The sequence below is a fragment of the Equus caballus genome, chromosome 10 (assembly GCF_041296265.1).
Source record: "Equus caballus isolate H_3958 breed thoroughbred chromosome 10, TB-T2T, whole genome shotgun sequence".
NCBI lineage: Eukaryota > Metazoa > Chordata > Mammalia > Perissodactyla > Equidae > Equus > Equus caballus.
In genome coordinates, this window is record NC_091693.1 from 20,358,175 (window position 1) to 20,375,380 (window position 17,206).

A 17,206-nucleotide genomic window follows, 5' to 3' on the forward strand; every position below is an offset into this window, starting at 1 on the left:
GGGCCGCAGATGAAACGGACCGATTGGATCTTTGCGAGAGCAGGAGCGGGGCGGGAAAAGGTGTTAAAGGAGGCGGGATGGGCAGCTAACGTTGGCTGGCTTGGCAGCACAAGGAGAACAGAGGAGGCGGGGCTGGATGTAAGAAAGAGATCTGATTGAACTGAACAAAAAGAGGGGGCGAGGCAGAGGAAGGGGACAAGTCTAGGCTATTTACAGAGGTCTGAGTGGCTGTGACAGAGGGATGGGCGGGGCCACAAGGGGGGGAGGCTGCCCTGATTGGCCAGAGAAGGATCGCGGGTCCGGACCTAAAGAGCCCGCACACAGGCCCTGCTGGGGAGGGGCAGATGGAGACGGTCGGGTTGGGCTCCTAACATTGCTTGGAAGAGGCAGGAGGATCTTAAGAAGCAAGGTCGGAAAAAGTAGAAACAGACCTGATTGGGCTGGGAGAGTGAAGGAGCGGGACCGAACGAGGGCGGGAACTGGAAAGGGAGCGTGGCTAGCACTTCCACGCGAAGTGGCTCTAGGCTGGCCTGAAAGGGGACAGGGCAAGGGGAACAAGGACTGAGACCCAGTGAGAAGGGGCGGAGATGAGCGAGGCCTGGAAACCTGACAGCGTCTGGATAGGACTGAGGGAGGGGGCGAGGTAAAGGGGCGTGGCGGGGCTGCAAGCTCGGTCAGCTTAGACGGGGAGTGTCAGGTTGAAAGGGGCCGGACTGAGGATGGGGGGTGGGGTCTACGAATGGTAGAAAATGTTTTGAATGGGCTGTGGGAAGGCGAGACGGGGCTTTAAGGGGCTTGAAAGTAACCAGGCCAGGCGGGGGCGGGCCAGGGCTAAGAGAGGGTAGAGGAATGGGAGACGGGGCCGCTAAGAGAAAGGTGAGACCTGTAAAGAGTACAACGCTACCAGCCTGGGAGTCTTTGGGGCCAGAGGACCTGGGAGAGAGCCCTAAGTGTCAGCGGGGTCTTGGAGGGCGGGGCGAGAACTTCCAACTGGTGAGGGAAACAGCGGACTACAGACAGGAGGACCAAGGGATGGAGGGAACCGGAACACAGGCGGAGGGGAGACGCCAAAGCGCCTGGAGTCACAGTGTAGGCTGAGACAGTAGGCGGGGCCAATGGGAAATGGGGGCGGGGCTAGGTGTCAGAGAATTCTGGTGGGAGGGGACAGATGGAGGGTTGGGGCGGAGCTAATAGAGGGGCGGGGCCAGAGCTAGGCGGACCACCCCGGAGGGGGTCCGGCCCCGCCCCCTGGGCCGGCCTTGACACCGGCGGCAGGGCGCAGGCGCAGGGGCTGGGGCGGGGCCAGCGGCTGCGGCGGGGGCTGCGGCGGGAGGAGGCGGTGCCTGTGGGAGCGGAGGGGGCGGGTCAGGGGCTGCGGGCGGCCGCTCGGCACCGACCCTGGCCCGCCGCCTCCCTCTGCAGGTGCGGCGGCTGGTTCGTATCCCTCCCACCCACCCCCGCTCCCGTCTCTGTGTCTCTTGGTGTTCCTTTGTCTCCCCTTTCTCTGAGTATTTGTTCCCCCGTCTCTGCCCTCATCCTTCGGAGAATCTGGTCCCTCTTTTCTAAGTCTCCGGGCTCCCTCTGGGGCTCTGTCCCATTGTTCTCTGAATCTGTCCCCTTCTGAGTCTTTGCCCCTCTTCTCTTTAAGCCTCAGTCTCCTCTCCCCCGACCGTGGCTCAGTTCCCCCACCCCCAGTATCCTTCTCCTGGTCTCTGACTTTTTTCTCAGGGGTTTGCCTCTCTCCCTGGGTCTCTGTCCCCTTCCCTCTCTGGGTCCCTGTCCCCCTCTCTCTGGGTCTCTGTCCTACTCTCTCTGGGTCTCTGCTCCCCTCTCCCTGGGTCTCTGTCCCCCTCTCCCTGGGTCTCTGTCTCCCTCTCTCTGGGTATCTGTCCTCCTCTCTCTGGGTCTCTGTCCCCCCCTCTCTGGGTCTCTGTTCCCCTCTCCCTGGGTCTCTGTCCCCCTCTCTCTGAGTCTCTGTCCCCCCTTCTCTGTGGGTCTCTGTCCCCCTCTCCCTGGGTCTCTCTGTCCCTCATCTCTCTGGGTCTCTGTCCTCCCCTCTCTGGGTCCCTGTCCCCCTCTCTCTGGGTCTCTGTGCCCCCTTCTCTGTGGGTCTCTGTCCCCCTCTCCCTGGGTCTCTCTGTCCTACTCTCTCTGGGTCTCTGCTCCCCTCTCCCTGGGTCTCTGTCCCCCTCTCCCTGGGTCTCTCTGTCCCTCATCTCTCTGGGTCTCTGTCCCCCTCTCCCTGGGTCCCTGTCCCCCTCTCTCTGGGTCTCCGTCCTCCTCTCTCTGGGTCTCTGTCCCCCTCTCTCTGGGTCTCTGTCCCCCTCTCTCTGGGTCTCTGTCCCCCCTTCTCTGTGGGTCTCTGTCCCCCTCTCCCTGGGTCTCTCTGTCCCTCATCTCTCTGGGGCTCTGTCCCCCTCTCCCTGGGTCTCTGTCCCCCTCTTTCTGGGCCTCTGTACCCTCTCCGTAGATTTCTGTCCCCTCTAGGTCTCTGTTCCTCCTCCTTGTGTCTCTGTCCTCCACTCCCCTCCTTCCCCCCACTCTCTGGGTCTCTACCTATCCATCTGAGTCTGTTCCCTCTTATCCTGACGACCTTCCTACCTGTCTTTTCCCCTCGTCTTTCTCTTTCCTTCCTCTGTCTCTGCCTTTTCTCTTTCTCTCTATCCCCTCCCCAGGTCTCTTCCTCCCCGCATGTCTCTTTCACCCCCTTCTGAGTCTCTGTCCCCCTCTTTCTGAGTCTGTTCCCACTTCTTTGGGACTCTGTCCCCCCGCTGTCCTTCAGTCTCTGTCCCTCTCTCTGGATCTCTGTCCCTTTCTCAGGCTCCCTCACCCCCATGACCCCCTCTAACCCCCATCCTGGCCAGGACTCGAGGCTGCGTCACTGCAGAGAGTTGCAGAAGTTGGGCCTGTCCTGCGGACCAGGCAGGTAGTTTCCCTCGCCCCCCGGACCCTGGGCTCCCCCGCTGCCCCCGCCGATCCAGAGTCCTCGTATCCTCGGGCAGTCCTCAAGCCCCCCTAGGACCCAGGAGAGCAGAGCAAAGACACTGGGGCTTCCTACTCTTCTCCGCCCAGGATTCTGGTGTATCCCCAGGCAGAAGCAGCGGATCCTAAGGTGAGGGTCTGGGCTTGGGTTGAGTGAGGCTTCTGGGCAAGTCCAGGGTGGGGGTGGGGGTGGGGGTGGGGGCTGGAGCAGGAGTTGGGCAGGCAGTGGGGCTGGGAGTGGGGGCCAGGGTAAGGACCTAAGTCCGCCCTCCTCCCTTATACCCCCTCCCCCCTCTACTTTTCTCTTGCGCTGTTGACAGCAGCCAGGCACGGGATCAAGTGACCAAATCAGCATTTTTGCAGAGGTCAGAAGGTGGGGGAGAGGGTGCAGGCTGGGGGGGGGGGCGCTTGGAATAGGGGGGAATATGGGATGAACCTCGGGATTAGAGGAGGGAGGAGGCAGCGGGCGAGGAGTAACAGGATGGTCCAGACTCCATCAGGCCCTGGGAAATGTGGATGCCGTCACTCCCTAATGGCCCACCCCGGCCCTACCAGGGTAGATGGGGGATTGGGGAGCCTGGATTCCCCACCCATCGGAGGGCTTCTGGAGGCATGAGGAGGGCTCAGGTTACGGGACACCCAACCCTGCAAACGGACCGGGGGAAGTGGACTCGGCTTCTGGCGACAGACACCAGGAGGGGGGAAGCCAATGTCTGTCCACGTCTGCAGACCCTTTCCCCACCCCTCCTCCTTCCCGATCTATCCTTTCCTGGTCCTCAAGGCACAAAAATTCCCGAAAGCTCCAAACTCTCACCGCCGTCATCCTCGGCACCCCCTCCTAACTCTCCCTGCCCCATTCCCTAAGGCCCTGGAATTGGGGAAGGGTCTTCCCCTTTCTGATTTCTAGGACCCCTTCCGTCCCTCCGCCCCCATTCCTATCCGTACCATTTCCAGGAAAGAGGGTCTCCCGGACACTAAAGCTGAAAATATGGGGACTCTCTGCCTACGATTCTTGGTGCCCCGAGACCCTCCAAGTACTTTGGCCGCTAAAGCTCCTTATTGAAGGGGATCTCTCCGCTGTAATCTTTGAGGCCCCGTCTCCCGAGTCCCCCACCTTTAAAACTACGATTTGGGCTGTCTTACCGCCCCCAGACCCTGAGCCTTCTCCCCCTCTCCCGTACTCACCCCAAGTCGAGGCGGGGCGGGGATGGGGGAATCCGGGGCTGGCGATGGGGGGAGGGGTGACCCAGACCCGGCAGCTCTGGGCGGCAAGAGGCTGCGGAGGGGGGAGTGACATCATCGCCGGAGGAGGGGCAGCACAGCTCCCCCCAACCCGGGGGCTTCAAGCTCCGCCTTTATGGCGGACCCAGGGGTCCCGGGATCCCAAGGGGAGGGAAAAGGAACGGGAGATGAAGTCTGCGGAAATGGTATCCCCTCCGCTTAGAACAAGGGTTGGGAAACCCTTTACGATTTCACCCCCCCCCCCCCACTGCCACCTGTCGCTGCCGTCGCGACCTGTCGCCTCCTACGCATGTTGTGGCTGCACCCGCCCCCGGCAGGGCGTGAACACAGGTTGGACTACAACGTCCGTGTTGCTCCGGGTGTGGGGCGCCTTGGATGAAAGGCAGTGTAGGCGCGAGGCCTCATGGGATTCGTAGTATAAGACCCCGGTATCGGTGTGAGCCCTGGAAAAAAGGAGCGCCACCTTTATCCTCCCTTTCTTCCTCAGCTCCAGAGAGCGAGACACTAATTTTACTCTTCAAACAAAACTCACGAGCTTAAAAAAAAAAAGAGGCGATCCAGGTGGGTTCAATGGAAATAGTGGAGTATTTTACTGAGTAGCGGTGCCTCTGCTACGACCCTTTGCGCATGCGCATAACTGGGGCGTCCACCGGAGAGCTACGCCTGCGCGGGTCCACCCCCTTCGACGTCACGCCCCGCGAGGACGAGCGCGCGCCAGCCCCACTCGGGCCCCGCCATTCATGTCCCCACGGTCGAAGACGGCCACGAAGCTGCCCAAGAAGACGTCACCGAGGATCCAGAGGGGCCCTGTGGGTGGAGGCATGTCCAGGGCCGCAAAGCCGGACAAGCAGAGGCGGACGCCACCCCGAACAATCTGCAGGGCGACAACGCGGGCCACGGGGTGACAACACGGCCACCGGGCCCGCCCCTTCCCCGGGAGCCAAAGCTTCGCCCCGCCCACTACCCCCGGGCACTGGAAACGCACTCCCAGTTCCACCCTCTCAAGCCTCATCGAATTGCATCACTCTGACGTCATTGAGACGGCCACCTACCTGGATGACGTAGTCCTGGGCCGTGAGGGTAAACCAGGTCCCCCCAAGGAGGAGGGACACTGGAGGGAGCCTTGGGATTGTGGAGCACTGGAGGAGGTACTGCGGGAGAAGAGGGACAAGCGGAGATGAGAGCTTCCTGCTCTGCTCCGTTCCTTCCGTGGCCCCCCAGTGCCGTCGGGTAGTGTCCACATTGGGCAGCTGGCTGTTCAGGGGCTCGGGTGGTGAGGCTCTGCCGCCTCCTCTAGCCTTACCGGCTTCTCCCTCACCCCTATATAATTGTTGCCACTTCCTCTAGTCTCTTATTCAGTCAAATCCTTCTCCTCTGTCTAATTGTAGATCCAAAACTGGTGGCCCCTGGGCACCAGCCGGGGCCCATGGAATCTGGGGCATGGCAACACAGGTGACGGAATGTCAGGAGGGGCACTCCCAGCAGGGTAGGGGGTGTAGCTCAGGGGTAGAGCGTTTGGCTGCAGATCAAGAGGGTCCTAGTTCAACTTCTGGGTCCCTCCTGGTGGTGGTTGAGTATATTGCCAAACACAGATAAATGGTTTCCCTGGTATCACGTTCTATTTAACAGCAATGTCTGCAATCGCCTTCACCACGCTCCCCAAGACGGGGTTATTTTTTCAGGTGTCTTCTCTCCCCTAGCATAGTAAAGTGCGGTAGATTGACCCACTATTGTCCAACGAAGCAATTCTTAGCTGTTTACTTGTGGATCCTTGCCCTTTATAAGTGATGTCAAAGATTGATAAGATTGAGAAGGACAAATAGACAACTGAACAGGAATGAAAAAATATTGATTAACTTACCAACAAATTGACACTGCATACAATCAAAGGCTTCGTGTGTATTGTGACTCCACAAGTGAAAAGTGTGGGTAGTTATATTTTGACAGTCTGGGCTAGCATAGTTCACATTGCTGTTTCCTTCCAGCCCGGGCAGCCCCACTCCCTTGACCACTCTGATCTACCTGCTTCCCTTGCTCATTACAAGCCTGTATTCTCGGCATTTGACTCGGAGCCTCACGAACTGAGTTTTCTCCCCTATCCCAGAAGCGCCAAAGAGCACAGTGATAGAGTCACAGAAATTCGGACCTGGAAGGACCCGCTCCTGCCCGGAAACTGCAGGGCCTCCTGAGGTGGAAGTGGGTGGGCAGCTCTCGGGGTGCACCGTGCCCCACTCCGTGCGGCTTCTGTGGGCCTAGCTCTCCTCCCATGCCTCGCTGCTCCTGCCCTGTCGCCTTTCCCTGGGTGTCAATGTTCCCTGAGGCTGCTCCCAGGACCTCCTCTCTCTCCCAGGGAGGGCCCCCCACCTTCCTGGCTCTGATGGAGTCTAAGGGCTGGTGGCCCCTGACTATGATTCCTGAGCTTCTTTCACACCACCCCCAGGTGTCCCCAGGCCCGCAGGCTCCTGCTCCCATCCAACCCTGAATAAACCCGCATTATCTCCTCCCATCCACTGAGTCACTCAGAGGAGACCCCTGGGAGGTGTCCTTCCTCCTCCCACTCCCCCCCCCCCCAGCCTGTAACTCGCAAGGTTCAGGGCATCCTGCCCTAGAATACCTCCCACCCACCTGATTCCCACCTGATTCCCTCCCTCGGGCCCCAGCATCCTGGGCAATGTCTGTCATTAAGCCCCCGTCAGCCTCCCCAGCCGACATCCACCGGACGCCATGTCCTCACCTCCCCCGCTAGCAGAGGGATTCCCCCAATGGCTGCATGCAAGGCTCGGATCTCCTCAGTGGGTCCCGTGATTAGAGATGTGCCTGTGTCCAGAATGGCAGCACAGCCCTGGGCACAAAGAGTCAGCCCTGTGCCCACCTTCACACTGTGAGGCAGAAAGGGGCACTCGTTGGAGCCAGCATCCCAGAGTCCGGCCCCCGCCTCCCCCTGCCTCAGACCCTGGAGTCCAGGCCTCCAGCCCCTCCTCCCTCAGACCCGGGAGTCCAGCCCCCAGCCCCTCCTCCCTCAGACCCAGGAGTCCAGCCCCCAGCCCTCCTCCCTCAGATGCAGGAGTCCAGGCCCCAGCCCCTCCTCCCTCAGACCCGGGAGTCCAGGCCCCCAGCCCCTCCTCCCTCTGACCCAGGGGTCCAGCCCCAGCCCCTCCTCCCTCAGACCCGGGAGTCCAGGCCCCAGCCCCTCCTCCCTCAGACCCAGGGGTCCAGCCCCAGCCCCTCCTCCCTCAGACCCGGGAGTCCAGGCCCCAGCCCCTCCTCCCTCAGACCCGGGAGTCCAGCCCCAGCCCTTCCTCCCTCAGACCCGGGAGTCCATCCCCCAGCCCCTCCTCCCTCAGACCCAGGAGTCCAGCCCCCAGCCCCTCCTCCCTCAGACCCAGGAGTCCAGGCCCCAGCCCCTCCTCCCTCAGTCCCTGGAGGCCATGCCCCCAACCCCTCCTCCCTCCGACCCAGAGGTCCAGGCCCCAGCCCCTCTTCCCCCAGACCCAGGAGTCCAGGCCCCCAGCCTCCTCCTCCTTCAGACCCAGGAGTCCAGCCCCCAGCCCCTCCTCCCTCAGATGCAGGAGTCCAGCCCCCAGCCCCTCCTCCCCAGTACACAGGAGGCCAGGTCCCTCACCGCTCCATGTGGATCTGCCAGTAGGCAGGGATCGTGACTGGCACGAAGGTGAGGGGTGGGATGTAGTGGGATGGGTCTGAGCCGCCCAGAACCAGCTCTCCTCCATCAGCCGCCTCAGGGTCCCTGCGGAGGCAGGGGGCTGTCAGTGTCACGGCGTTTCCCCTGTCAGCCCCGGGAGTGGCCAGGGAAGGGACATCCTGCCAATGGGGTGGTTTCTGGGTTCTAGGTCGGGTAGTGGGATGCAGGCCTAGATGCTGGGACTGGAAGCAAGGCAAGAAGTGGAGAGAAATGGGGCATTTCTTGGTGGAGGTTAGGATTTTAGGGTTTTGGGGGCTTCCTGAAGTGGGCACGGGACTTGGTTTGGCTGTGGAAGGTAAAACATTGGGGGGGAAATTTAAGTGGAGCATTGGGGTTTCTGAACTGGCTCTGGAAGGTGGGATTGTGTAGGGGTGGGGTGGCTTCCTGGGTGGATGGGGAGACTTTCTGAGTTGCATGTCTCCCAGTTCAAAGGGTTACATTGCTGAGCTGGTTGCAAGTGATAGGAAGAGGGGGTGGGAGGGGACTTCCTGGAGGTGTGGGAGGGCAGGGTCTGCTAGCAGGTGGATGGGACTTCCTGAGTAAGGTGGACATCGGGGTAACTGAAAGAGGCGTAGGATTTTCTGCATGTGGGGGATGGGCCTCCCCAAGGGGAGGTGGAGACTTCCTGGATGGTGGGTGGGACTTTCTGAGGGTTAGGCTGGGCTTCCTGAAAGGTGGGTGGGGCTTCCTGGCTTCTGGCGTGTATTCTCAAATGGAATTTGGGCTTTCTTTATGGTGAAGGGGGGCTTCCTAAGTTCAGTATTTGATTGGGTAGGGTATAGATTTCCTGGTTTGAGTTTGAAACATGGAGCATTTAAAATGATGGTGGGTTTCTTTAGTAGGTCTTAAGGTGTTGTTTAGTGAGTAGGACTTCTGAATAGGGGTCAGGTGTTTCTTATATTGGGATAGTGACTTCCTGAATGGAGGATGCAACTTCCTGTATTGTGGATGACTTCCTAAGTGGAGAAGGGCTCAGTGACTTCCTGAATGGAGGGTGGGACTTCCAGTGTTGGGTGGATGACTTCCTAAGTGGAGAATAGCTCAGTGACTTCCTGAATGGGGGTGGGACTTCCAGTGTTGGGTGGATGACTTCCTAAGTGGAGAATAGCTCAGTGACTTCCTGAATGGGGGTGGGACTTCCAGTGTTGGGTGGATGACTTCCTAAGTGGAAAATAGCTCAGTGACTTCCTGAATGGGGGTGGGGCTTCCTGTATTGGATGGATGACTTCCTAAGTGGAGAATAGCTCAGTGACTTCCTGAATGGGGGGTGGGGCTTCCTGTATTGGGTGGATGACTTCCTAAGTGGAGAATAGCTCAGTGACTTCCTGAATGGGGGTGGGGCTTCCTGTATTGGGTGGATGACTTCCTAAGTGGAGAATGGCTCAGTTACTTCCTGAATGGAGGGTGCAACTTCCTGTGTTGTGGATGACTTCCCAAGTGGAGAATGGCTCAGTGGCTTCCTGAATGGAGAGTGGGACTTCCTTTATTGCTTAAGGGGCTTCCCAAAGGAAGGCAGAACATCCTGCTTGGGGCTAGGTCCCTCCCCTGTTACCTGTTGAGGTAGAAGGAGAAGACGGGCTTATCCAGCAGCCCCTGGTCCACCAATGTATCCAGTGGGGGCCGAACTCCTTCCACAGCCAAAATGGGAAAACCGAGGCCCAATATCCCATCGAAGTGGGCAATAGTGAAGATCAGGCTGGGCTCTGACAGGGCCTCCCCAAAAACCACTGATGCACCCGTGATTCCCCCAATCTAGGGGTAGATTCAAATGGGGGAAGTTACTTCTGGGAGGACAGTTCCTACATATCCCTGGGATCTCCCAAAATAAGGCATGAATCCCAGGTCTGGGGACCTCTGGGAACAACACCAGCTGCCTAGGAAGCTTTCCTCTTCACTTAAGAAGGCCTGCCCCTCTACCCAGAAAACCACGCCCCTCCATGGGAAGCTCCACCCCTTTTACAAGGAAGCCCCGCCCCTCATTGGGAGGCCCCACCCCTTCTACCTAGGAAGCTCCGCCCCTCTACCCCAGTAGCCCCATCCCTTTTACTTGGGAAGCCCAGCCCCTCGTTGGGAAGCTCCACCCCTTTTACTCAGGAAGCCCCGCCCCCTTACAAGGACGCCCCACCCCTCGTTGGGAAGCTCCACCCCTTTTGCCAGGGAAGCCCCGCCTCCTCAAGCCCCTCTCTAAGCTAGATGTCTTAGACGTTAGGCTTCTCCCAGCCTCAAGCCTCCCTGGAGTCAAAGGTCACGCACAGTCAGCTTGTCCTCACTCAGGATGCCATTTAGCCGCCCGGTTCCATATTGAATGGCAAACTTGGTCCCATTGGGTTTGAAGGAGCTGGAGGCTTTGGGGTTGAAGCGATGGTGGAACCCTAGGTCAGAAGGTCAAGGAGGTGTCACTGAGGGAAGGGAGTCTCCCCAATGCCTCCTGCCCCTCTGACCTTCTCACCTGTGTGGGTGTGTTAGAAGAGAAAAGGGTCCCCAAAACCCCTGGGAAGCCACCTTCTCCAGCCCCACCTCCTTTCACCCCCACTCAGCCTTATCCTGCCCCATGAAAGCTCACAGCAGGGCAGACTGAAGAAATGGCATCTCACGGACGGGACCCAGAGATTGGAGGAGCCAGTGTCAAAGAGGACAGAGAAGTTCTGTGGGGGCGTTCCCAGCCCAATTTCCCCGTAATACTGGGCCTGATGGCAAAACAGGAGGAGCGTGAAGGATGAGCCTGACTTGAGGGCAGGAGGGCGGGGCCGTGTGGGGCTGTGACTCACGTTCATGTAGTCAGAGAGAGGCACGAAGATGGGCTTGTCCCCGGGGGATGGAGCCCCCATCCTGGGGGGTTTTGCTGGCTTCCCCCATCCCCTCAGTGGGTTCAGGACCCCGCGTCCAGTGTAGACTCGGCGAAGAGGGATCCTGTGGGAGAGGAGGACACCCTCTATAACACTTTCCCAAATAAGACTTAATGACAGTGTAAACGTCTCCTTGGCTCTACAATAATAGCCGTTCCCGGAGACCCTACCAAACCATGATGACAGATTTCCCCCAAAGACTCTACAGACTAAACCATCCCGAACAGACCTTCCCCCAAACCTTTCAACAAGTGACATTTCAAATAACGTAAAATAAGCCATTCCCAGGGAACGGACATTCACAGAGTTTCCCAAAAACCCTAACATAAAACTAGCCTTGGCAAAGACCCTTTCGTGCCTCAACTCATGATGTCAGAGACCATTTCCCCCACCGCTGGGGGAAAGGATGTCAATGCCAAATCCCAATTTCATTGCTTCCACTAAAGTACCTTCCAGATACATCAAAGACTTAATGTGCAATTTAAAATGATAAGAGCACTGGAAGGAAGGAAAGTGGTCAACTCTAGGAAGAGAAAGGCTTTTCTAAGCATGATACCAAGATCACGTATCATGGAGGGAATATCGATGAGGTTGACTCTAAAATGACAAACTTCTGCACCCCCTCCCTCCAACACACAAAGCTGCAAATAAAGCCAAAAGAAAAAGGAATCTGGGGAAAATAATTACAAGTTGTATGTCTCAAAGAGTTAATATCTCTAAGATGCAAAGAGCTTCTGAAAATAAATAAGAATAAGATAAATAACCCAGTGTTGGGAGACACTTCTCCAGGAGTCTCTTGTATTTCTGCAGAGACACTGACTGCTTTTGTCCAGACTGTCTTTTCAAGGATTTTGTTTAGTGAACAGCATTGAAAGAGAGACAGTGTCTCTCTCTGGAGCAAATGGCGGGCAGGCATATGATCCATTATAAAAGATTCAGGTTCCCTAAGCTTAGGGTTCTTCTCCTGTGGTGCACCTCACTGCCCTCTTTATTTCACCCTGTGGGAACGGTGATTCAGAAAACTAGCACAAATGCTGATGGTCTGGCTACTCCTCTTGCTGGGAGTAATAAACCGTCCTCTGTCTCTGATCTGGGAGTCTTGTGTCTTTTACCAGCAGCCATGAAACTGCGGCAAGCTGACTTCACAGTTCTTGACATTTAGTAGGAAAATGGGCCAGGGACACACACAAGGAATTTTCAAAAGAAGTACAAACCGCTTCCAAATACATAGAAAGATGTTCAACCCCAGTAGTCACCAAAGAAATATGAATGACAAGAACGAAAACCTTTTTTCGACTTGTAGATTAGCAAAGAAAGACAAATGCTCACTCTTGGCTGGAGGGTGTAGATTGATAGAAAGTTTCTAGAAGGTGCTTAGGTAATGGTATCCTGGCGCTTGAAATTGTACACATCTTTCAACCCAACTAAGTTTCAGTTCTAGGAATTTTATCTACAGATCCTTGGACAAGGGCGCAAAGATGTGTTTATGAGGACGTGTCTGATTTTGAAAACCGGAGACCAACCAGTGGCCAACACTGGGTCTGGTTCTGGTCTGCTGTAGAACGTGCATAGAATGGAATCCATTAAACCACTAAGAAGGAGGAAGTGTCTCTCTATGCCGGTGGTTGCCAAACCTTAGCGTGAAGCTTCCGCTCCATCTGGAGCAGGGGTGATAGGCAACATTTTCTGTAAAGGCTTTGCAGGCCATCCGTCTCTGACACAATTCTGTCAATGTAGCACCAAACCAGCCGTAGACAACATGTCAACGAATTTCCATGGCTGAGTCCCATTAAAATTTATTTGCAAAAACAGGTGGCAGGCTGCATTTGGCCCTGGAGCTGCGTGTTTGCCAACCCCTGACCCAGAGGGCTAGTTAAAGTTCAGAACTCTCAGTTTCTGATTGAGTAGGTCCCAGTAGCACCCAAGAATTTGCATTTCTAAGCTCCCAGGCAACACTCAGAGAATCACTGCTCTTTGCATTGACTTGGGAAATGGCCATGATCTATTAGGTTCAGAAAGCGGGTTAGCAAACATCAAGTGCGGTCATATTTTTGCACCTGCCTGCAGCCACTCCTTGGAGCCCCGGGCCCTCACTCACAGCTGTGTCCCCTCCTTGACTCAGTCTTGGAGAGGCTTGAGAATGTGAAGTGGGGAAAAGGGTTCCTGGAGGAGGACCCTCCTTCCCCCTCAAGAGTTCCGCGGGTGGTGGAGAGAAGGGCCGGAGGTGGGGTGGGGGGGGGGGAGGGGAGAGACAATGAGGGAGGCACCAGAGGTGGGAGCGGAGCGGGTTGAAAGGTCACCGGGGTCCCCAGAACTGGACTTCTTGAGACCTAAACAGTTTGGAAGATGCGAATCTGGCGGAATTTCAGTTTAAATGTCACAGACTTGGGTCTCCAAGACCTGCTGGGGGTGGGAGGGGGTCGTGTGTCTGGTGACCCCAATACCAGATCATCAGAGATCAGACTGGAATTCGCGCTGGAGCAGAGGAGGAGGGGTCCCCAAGCAAGGGTCTCAGGGGTGGAAGATCTTGGACTAAAAGGGATGGGGTCTCAGGAGATGTCAAGGGGAGAGCTGCGTTTGGAGATCTGGGAACCCAAGAAATAGGAGTCATGGATCTTGGGGTGCCAGGTTTGGGAGCCCCAGACCTGAAGGGCAAGAGGGGGAGAGCCTGTCCCAGGTTTGGGGTGGTGGGGGGGGTCCCCAGTACCGGATCAGGGTGGCCCCGGCGGGCTGGACGGTCAGCGGCAGCAGCAGCAGCAGCGGCAGCCGAGACATCTCTGGGGACCGGGGTGTGGCCCCCGCGGCCCGCGGTTCTCTTTTCTTCCCCCGGAGACTCCGCCCGGTCCACCGCCCACCGCCAGGTTCGGAGGTGACCAGGACAGGAAGTCTCTCCGGTGGGCGACCCGTGGGGGGGGAAGACGGTGGTATTTTTGGAGGGATGTGCGGTGTACATTTGTAGGGCGGCCAGAAGCCTTATCCTGCGTCCCTGGGCGCCTCACTCCCAATTTCAGTGACGCTGGGGGGGGGGGGGGGGTCCCTGCTCCCCCCGCCCCCGCCCCCCATCCTTTAGCTGCTCTCACTTTTACTTACAACTTTCACTTCGCTTTTCTGAGACTCATTAACCACAAGGGTTTTCTTGGGCAACACAGGGCGGGGCGGGGTGTTTGCGAAGGGTCCAGGGGAAGGGACAGAAGGCCAGACGAGAGGCCTCCACCCCATCTTAAGTGGGCCTGCCGGAGTGCCGGAGCCCCCACTCTTCAGTGCTTTATTTGGAAAATAGTGAAACACACATAAAAATCGCCCACCGACCCATCACCATCGAAAAAACATAGCAGTAACTCGCAATGTCTCTCTCTCTCTCTTGCTTGACCCCCTCGTCCCTCATTAAGATTCTCTAACATTAACAAGCATCAGAAAACCTAGTGAAAATGCAGATTCCCGGGAACCCCCTCTGAGATTCTGATTCCAAAGGCCTGAGAGGCAGCCCAAGAATCTGCATTTTAAACAAACTCTCTGCTCATGGGGCCACAAGCCTTCCTGAGCACCTCTACTCCATCTTTTTGGTTTTCTAGCTTAGCTTGACACCGCAATACCAGCCTGCCCGTTTTTTAAAGCAAATAAAGGCAAACTTTACTTATTGATCAGCAACTTATTTATTTTTTTTCCACTTAATTGTATACTTCGGACTTAAAAAAAAATTAGATGCAACTTACGTATAGTAAAACGCACAAATCTTAAATTCACAACACTGCAGCTTCATTCATTTTCCCTAACATATTATTACGAAGATTTTTTTAAGCGTATAGAAAAAGTTCCAAGAAATTATATAGTAAACCCCCATTAGCCACTCCCTTGATTGTTCAGTTAACATATGTTGCTGAGGGCCGGCCCGGTGGGGTAGTGGTCGAGTTTGCTCTGCTTCAGTAGCCTGGGGTTCATGGGTTCAGATCTCGGGCACGGACCTACTCCACTCATCAGCCATGCTGTGGTGGCGTCCTACATTCAAAGTAGAGGAAGATTGGCACAGATCTTAGGTCAGGGCCAATCTTCCTACCAAAAAAGACAAAAACAAAAAAAACCATATTTTGCTGGATTTTCTTTTTTTTTCACTGAACATAATTTTATTGAGCACCTACTAAGTACACTAGACACTCACCGAGGTGCTGGTGATACAGCAGAAGACAAAACAGACACAAATCCCTGCCCTTACAGAGCTCCTGGAGCTCACATTCTGGTGAAATCAAGATAGGCAAACTAAGCCAGGGAGAAAATGGCCAAGTTATGAGCCAAAGAACAATTCTTCTGAGGAGGAACCAAAGGATTCCCTGTTTAAGTCAGAGAGAAACAGTGAAGTCTCTAAGGGGTCACCCGAAAGACAGGGCCCTGCTGAGCTCTCTGACCCAGGCCTGAGAAAGCAGGGCTCCCTGTCTCCCCTTTACCACAGCCTTGGGGAAAGGCCAACGCACAGGGCTCCCCGGGGGGAACACGGGCATTCAAAACCAACCGCACTTCCAGCCCCACAGTAAAGCAATGGTTGTGCATATTCGTTACAAGAATCAAGACAACAGTCTCTCAAATGTGAACTTCAAGGAGGAACATAATGTGCAGGTGATAAAAAAGAAAAAGAACCATGAAACTAAAATGAAAATGTTTGCACCATAATAGGTTATTAAAATCAGAACATAGAAAAGATTTTTGCTTAGGAAAATATTGAATCCTTAGCCAAAAAAGGAATAAAATAGAAACTTCATATAAGACAATTTGGCAGTTTTAAATGCAGGCAGATAATTTCTGATTTCAAATGTTCTGTTTTTCTGAGGTAAGACAAACTTGAAAGTATTTGGTCAACCTTGGTTTTATGTAACGGTTTAACGTACAAAGTTTTTTAGGAGTCTTTGGGCCTTCACAAAACAGAGCAGGGCTTCCTGGGTTTAAAAGAAAGTTGTGAATCAACGAAAGAATTCAAAAACCAAAGTGGAAACAAGCAAACTACACAGCAAGATGCGCTGAGAGAAAAAGAAACTACAGTGAAACCTCGCTAATTAAAATTCATTAGGGACAAGGCAAGTTTGATTAGGTGAAAAATGTAAATAAATTTTTTAAAAAATATTTAAATTCTCCATGAAATACATATATATATATATTTCGGGGATAAAGAGTAAATTGAATGCATGTGAAAACAAGATATGGTCTCATAAAGATCCTCATGGAAGGCATTTTAATATAATTGAAAAGAGTGATTAGTAATTGGCATATCAACTAGTAAAAGGGTGCTTTTTAAAGAGAGCTTTAATATTGTTTAATTATTGTTTAAGTAGTTCAGACACAACAGGCTTCCTTCCATACCGTTAATTCACTTCAGCAACCCCTTCAGCTTAACTCATTATCAAATTCTAGGAAAAATTAATGAGGTTTTACCGTAAAAGTAGAAAAATGAACATTTCAAATTATTAGATTCCAACATCACCCGTACAAAAAAATGAGTAATGAACTTCAGTTTGGAAAGTGCAGTGTAGCAAGGACCAGGTGTTCACACAGCTGGAAGCAGAGCCAGGTAAAGAGCAGAAAGTGCTCCCAGGGTTATACCAGTGGTTCCTTTACTCATTAGAAATACAAAACTGCAATCTGGCAATGAAACAGTACAACTACTGCTTATTGGGAGGCACTGAATTTTAAGTTTCTCAGGGGATGGAGAGAGAGAAATGTGGAATGCAGTCACAGGGGAGCGCTGGTGAAATTCAGTGAGGTTGCAACATCACACGGTAGCAGCAAGATGCGCCTGCACTTCAGGTTTCTGAATGACGTGATTACGGTCAAAATCAAGCAAACAAAAACCCAAACAACCAATACATAAACTCTTGAGTTTTCACATTCCCTTGCACGTGAGACACTGACACAGACCATTATTATCCAGGAAAAATGTGGCTTTCACTACAGTTAAATCTCGATGTGTCTCCCAAATAGAGTGTTTATAAAATAAGTTATTCTAAACCATGTACGTTTAACTTTGGAATGATGGAGAGACACACAGATACACGGAAACATCAAGAGAATCACTCCACTCCATGTCTGGGTCCAAACCCATCCACGCTTGGTGGGGAATATTAAGTGGCTGAGGCGTGATGAAACAGTGAGGATGCAGGAGCCCAGATGGTACCAGATAAATCATTGGGAGACAATCAAGAAATGACTGTATCAAGTGTCAGGAATTGGCCACAAACAACAAAAATGGTTCTAAATACTGTTATCCCAACAAGGAAGACGAGTGAAAAACAATCCCATTTCATCTTTAGAAAGAATCAAGTCACTGAAATTTGATTTCTTGTTAAGTAGTGGTTGCCATTTGCTTGGATGAGGTCTTGAAGGTTCTCCATTTTTTCTCTACCCAGTTTAAGAACACATTGACCGGAAATCTGTGATAGGGATTTAGTAAAGT

The 17,206-nt window shown here is 54.3% G+C and overlaps 1 protein-coding gene and 1 long non-coding RNA gene across 2 annotated transcripts; one reads left to right on the forward strand and one right to left on the reverse strand.

The window, feature by feature from the left end:
• Positions 1–1,314: 1,314 nt before the first annotated feature.
• Positions 1,315–6,309, forward strand: LOC138915754 (uncharacterized). The gene is made up of 3 exons (XR_011421958.1): positions 1,315–1,434; positions 2,865–3,112; positions 4,712–6,309. It is a non-coding gene; the product is annotated as an uncharacterized lncRNA (long non-coding RNA).
• NAPSA (napsin A aspartic peptidase) lies at positions 4,791–13,880 on the reverse strand. Its single transcript, XM_001490835.5, has 9 exons — positions 13,478–13,880; positions 10,693–10,834; positions 10,488–10,611; positions 10,178–10,296; positions 9,477–9,676; positions 7,847–7,969; positions 6,959–7,103; positions 5,277–5,375; positions 4,791–5,098 (listed from the first exon to the last, which is right to left on the reverse strand). The coding sequence occupies exons 1-9, from the start codon at positions 13,543–13,545 to the stop codon at positions 4,913–4,915; spliced, it is 1,206 nt and encodes a 401-aa protein (XP_001490885.3). The 5' UTR covers positions 13,546–13,880; the 3' UTR covers positions 4,791–4,912.
• Positions 13,881–17,206: the final 3,326 nt, after the last annotated feature.

Excerpts from the sequence above, each read along its gene's own strand:
- NAPSA (XM_001490835.5), bottom strand. The coding sequence starts at position 13,545 with ATGTCTCGGCTGCCGCTGCTGCTGCTGCTGCCGCTGACCGTCCAGCCC. Across the intron at positions 10,612-10,692 it reads CTCTCTCTGACTACATGAAC|GCCCAGTATTACGGGGAAAT; the intron begins GTGAGTCACAGC and ends TTTTGCCATCAG. Across the intron at positions 10,297-10,487 it reads TTTCTTCAGTCTGCCCTGCT|GGTTCCACCATCGCTTCAAC; the intron begins GTGAGCTTTCAT and ends CTTCTGACCTAG.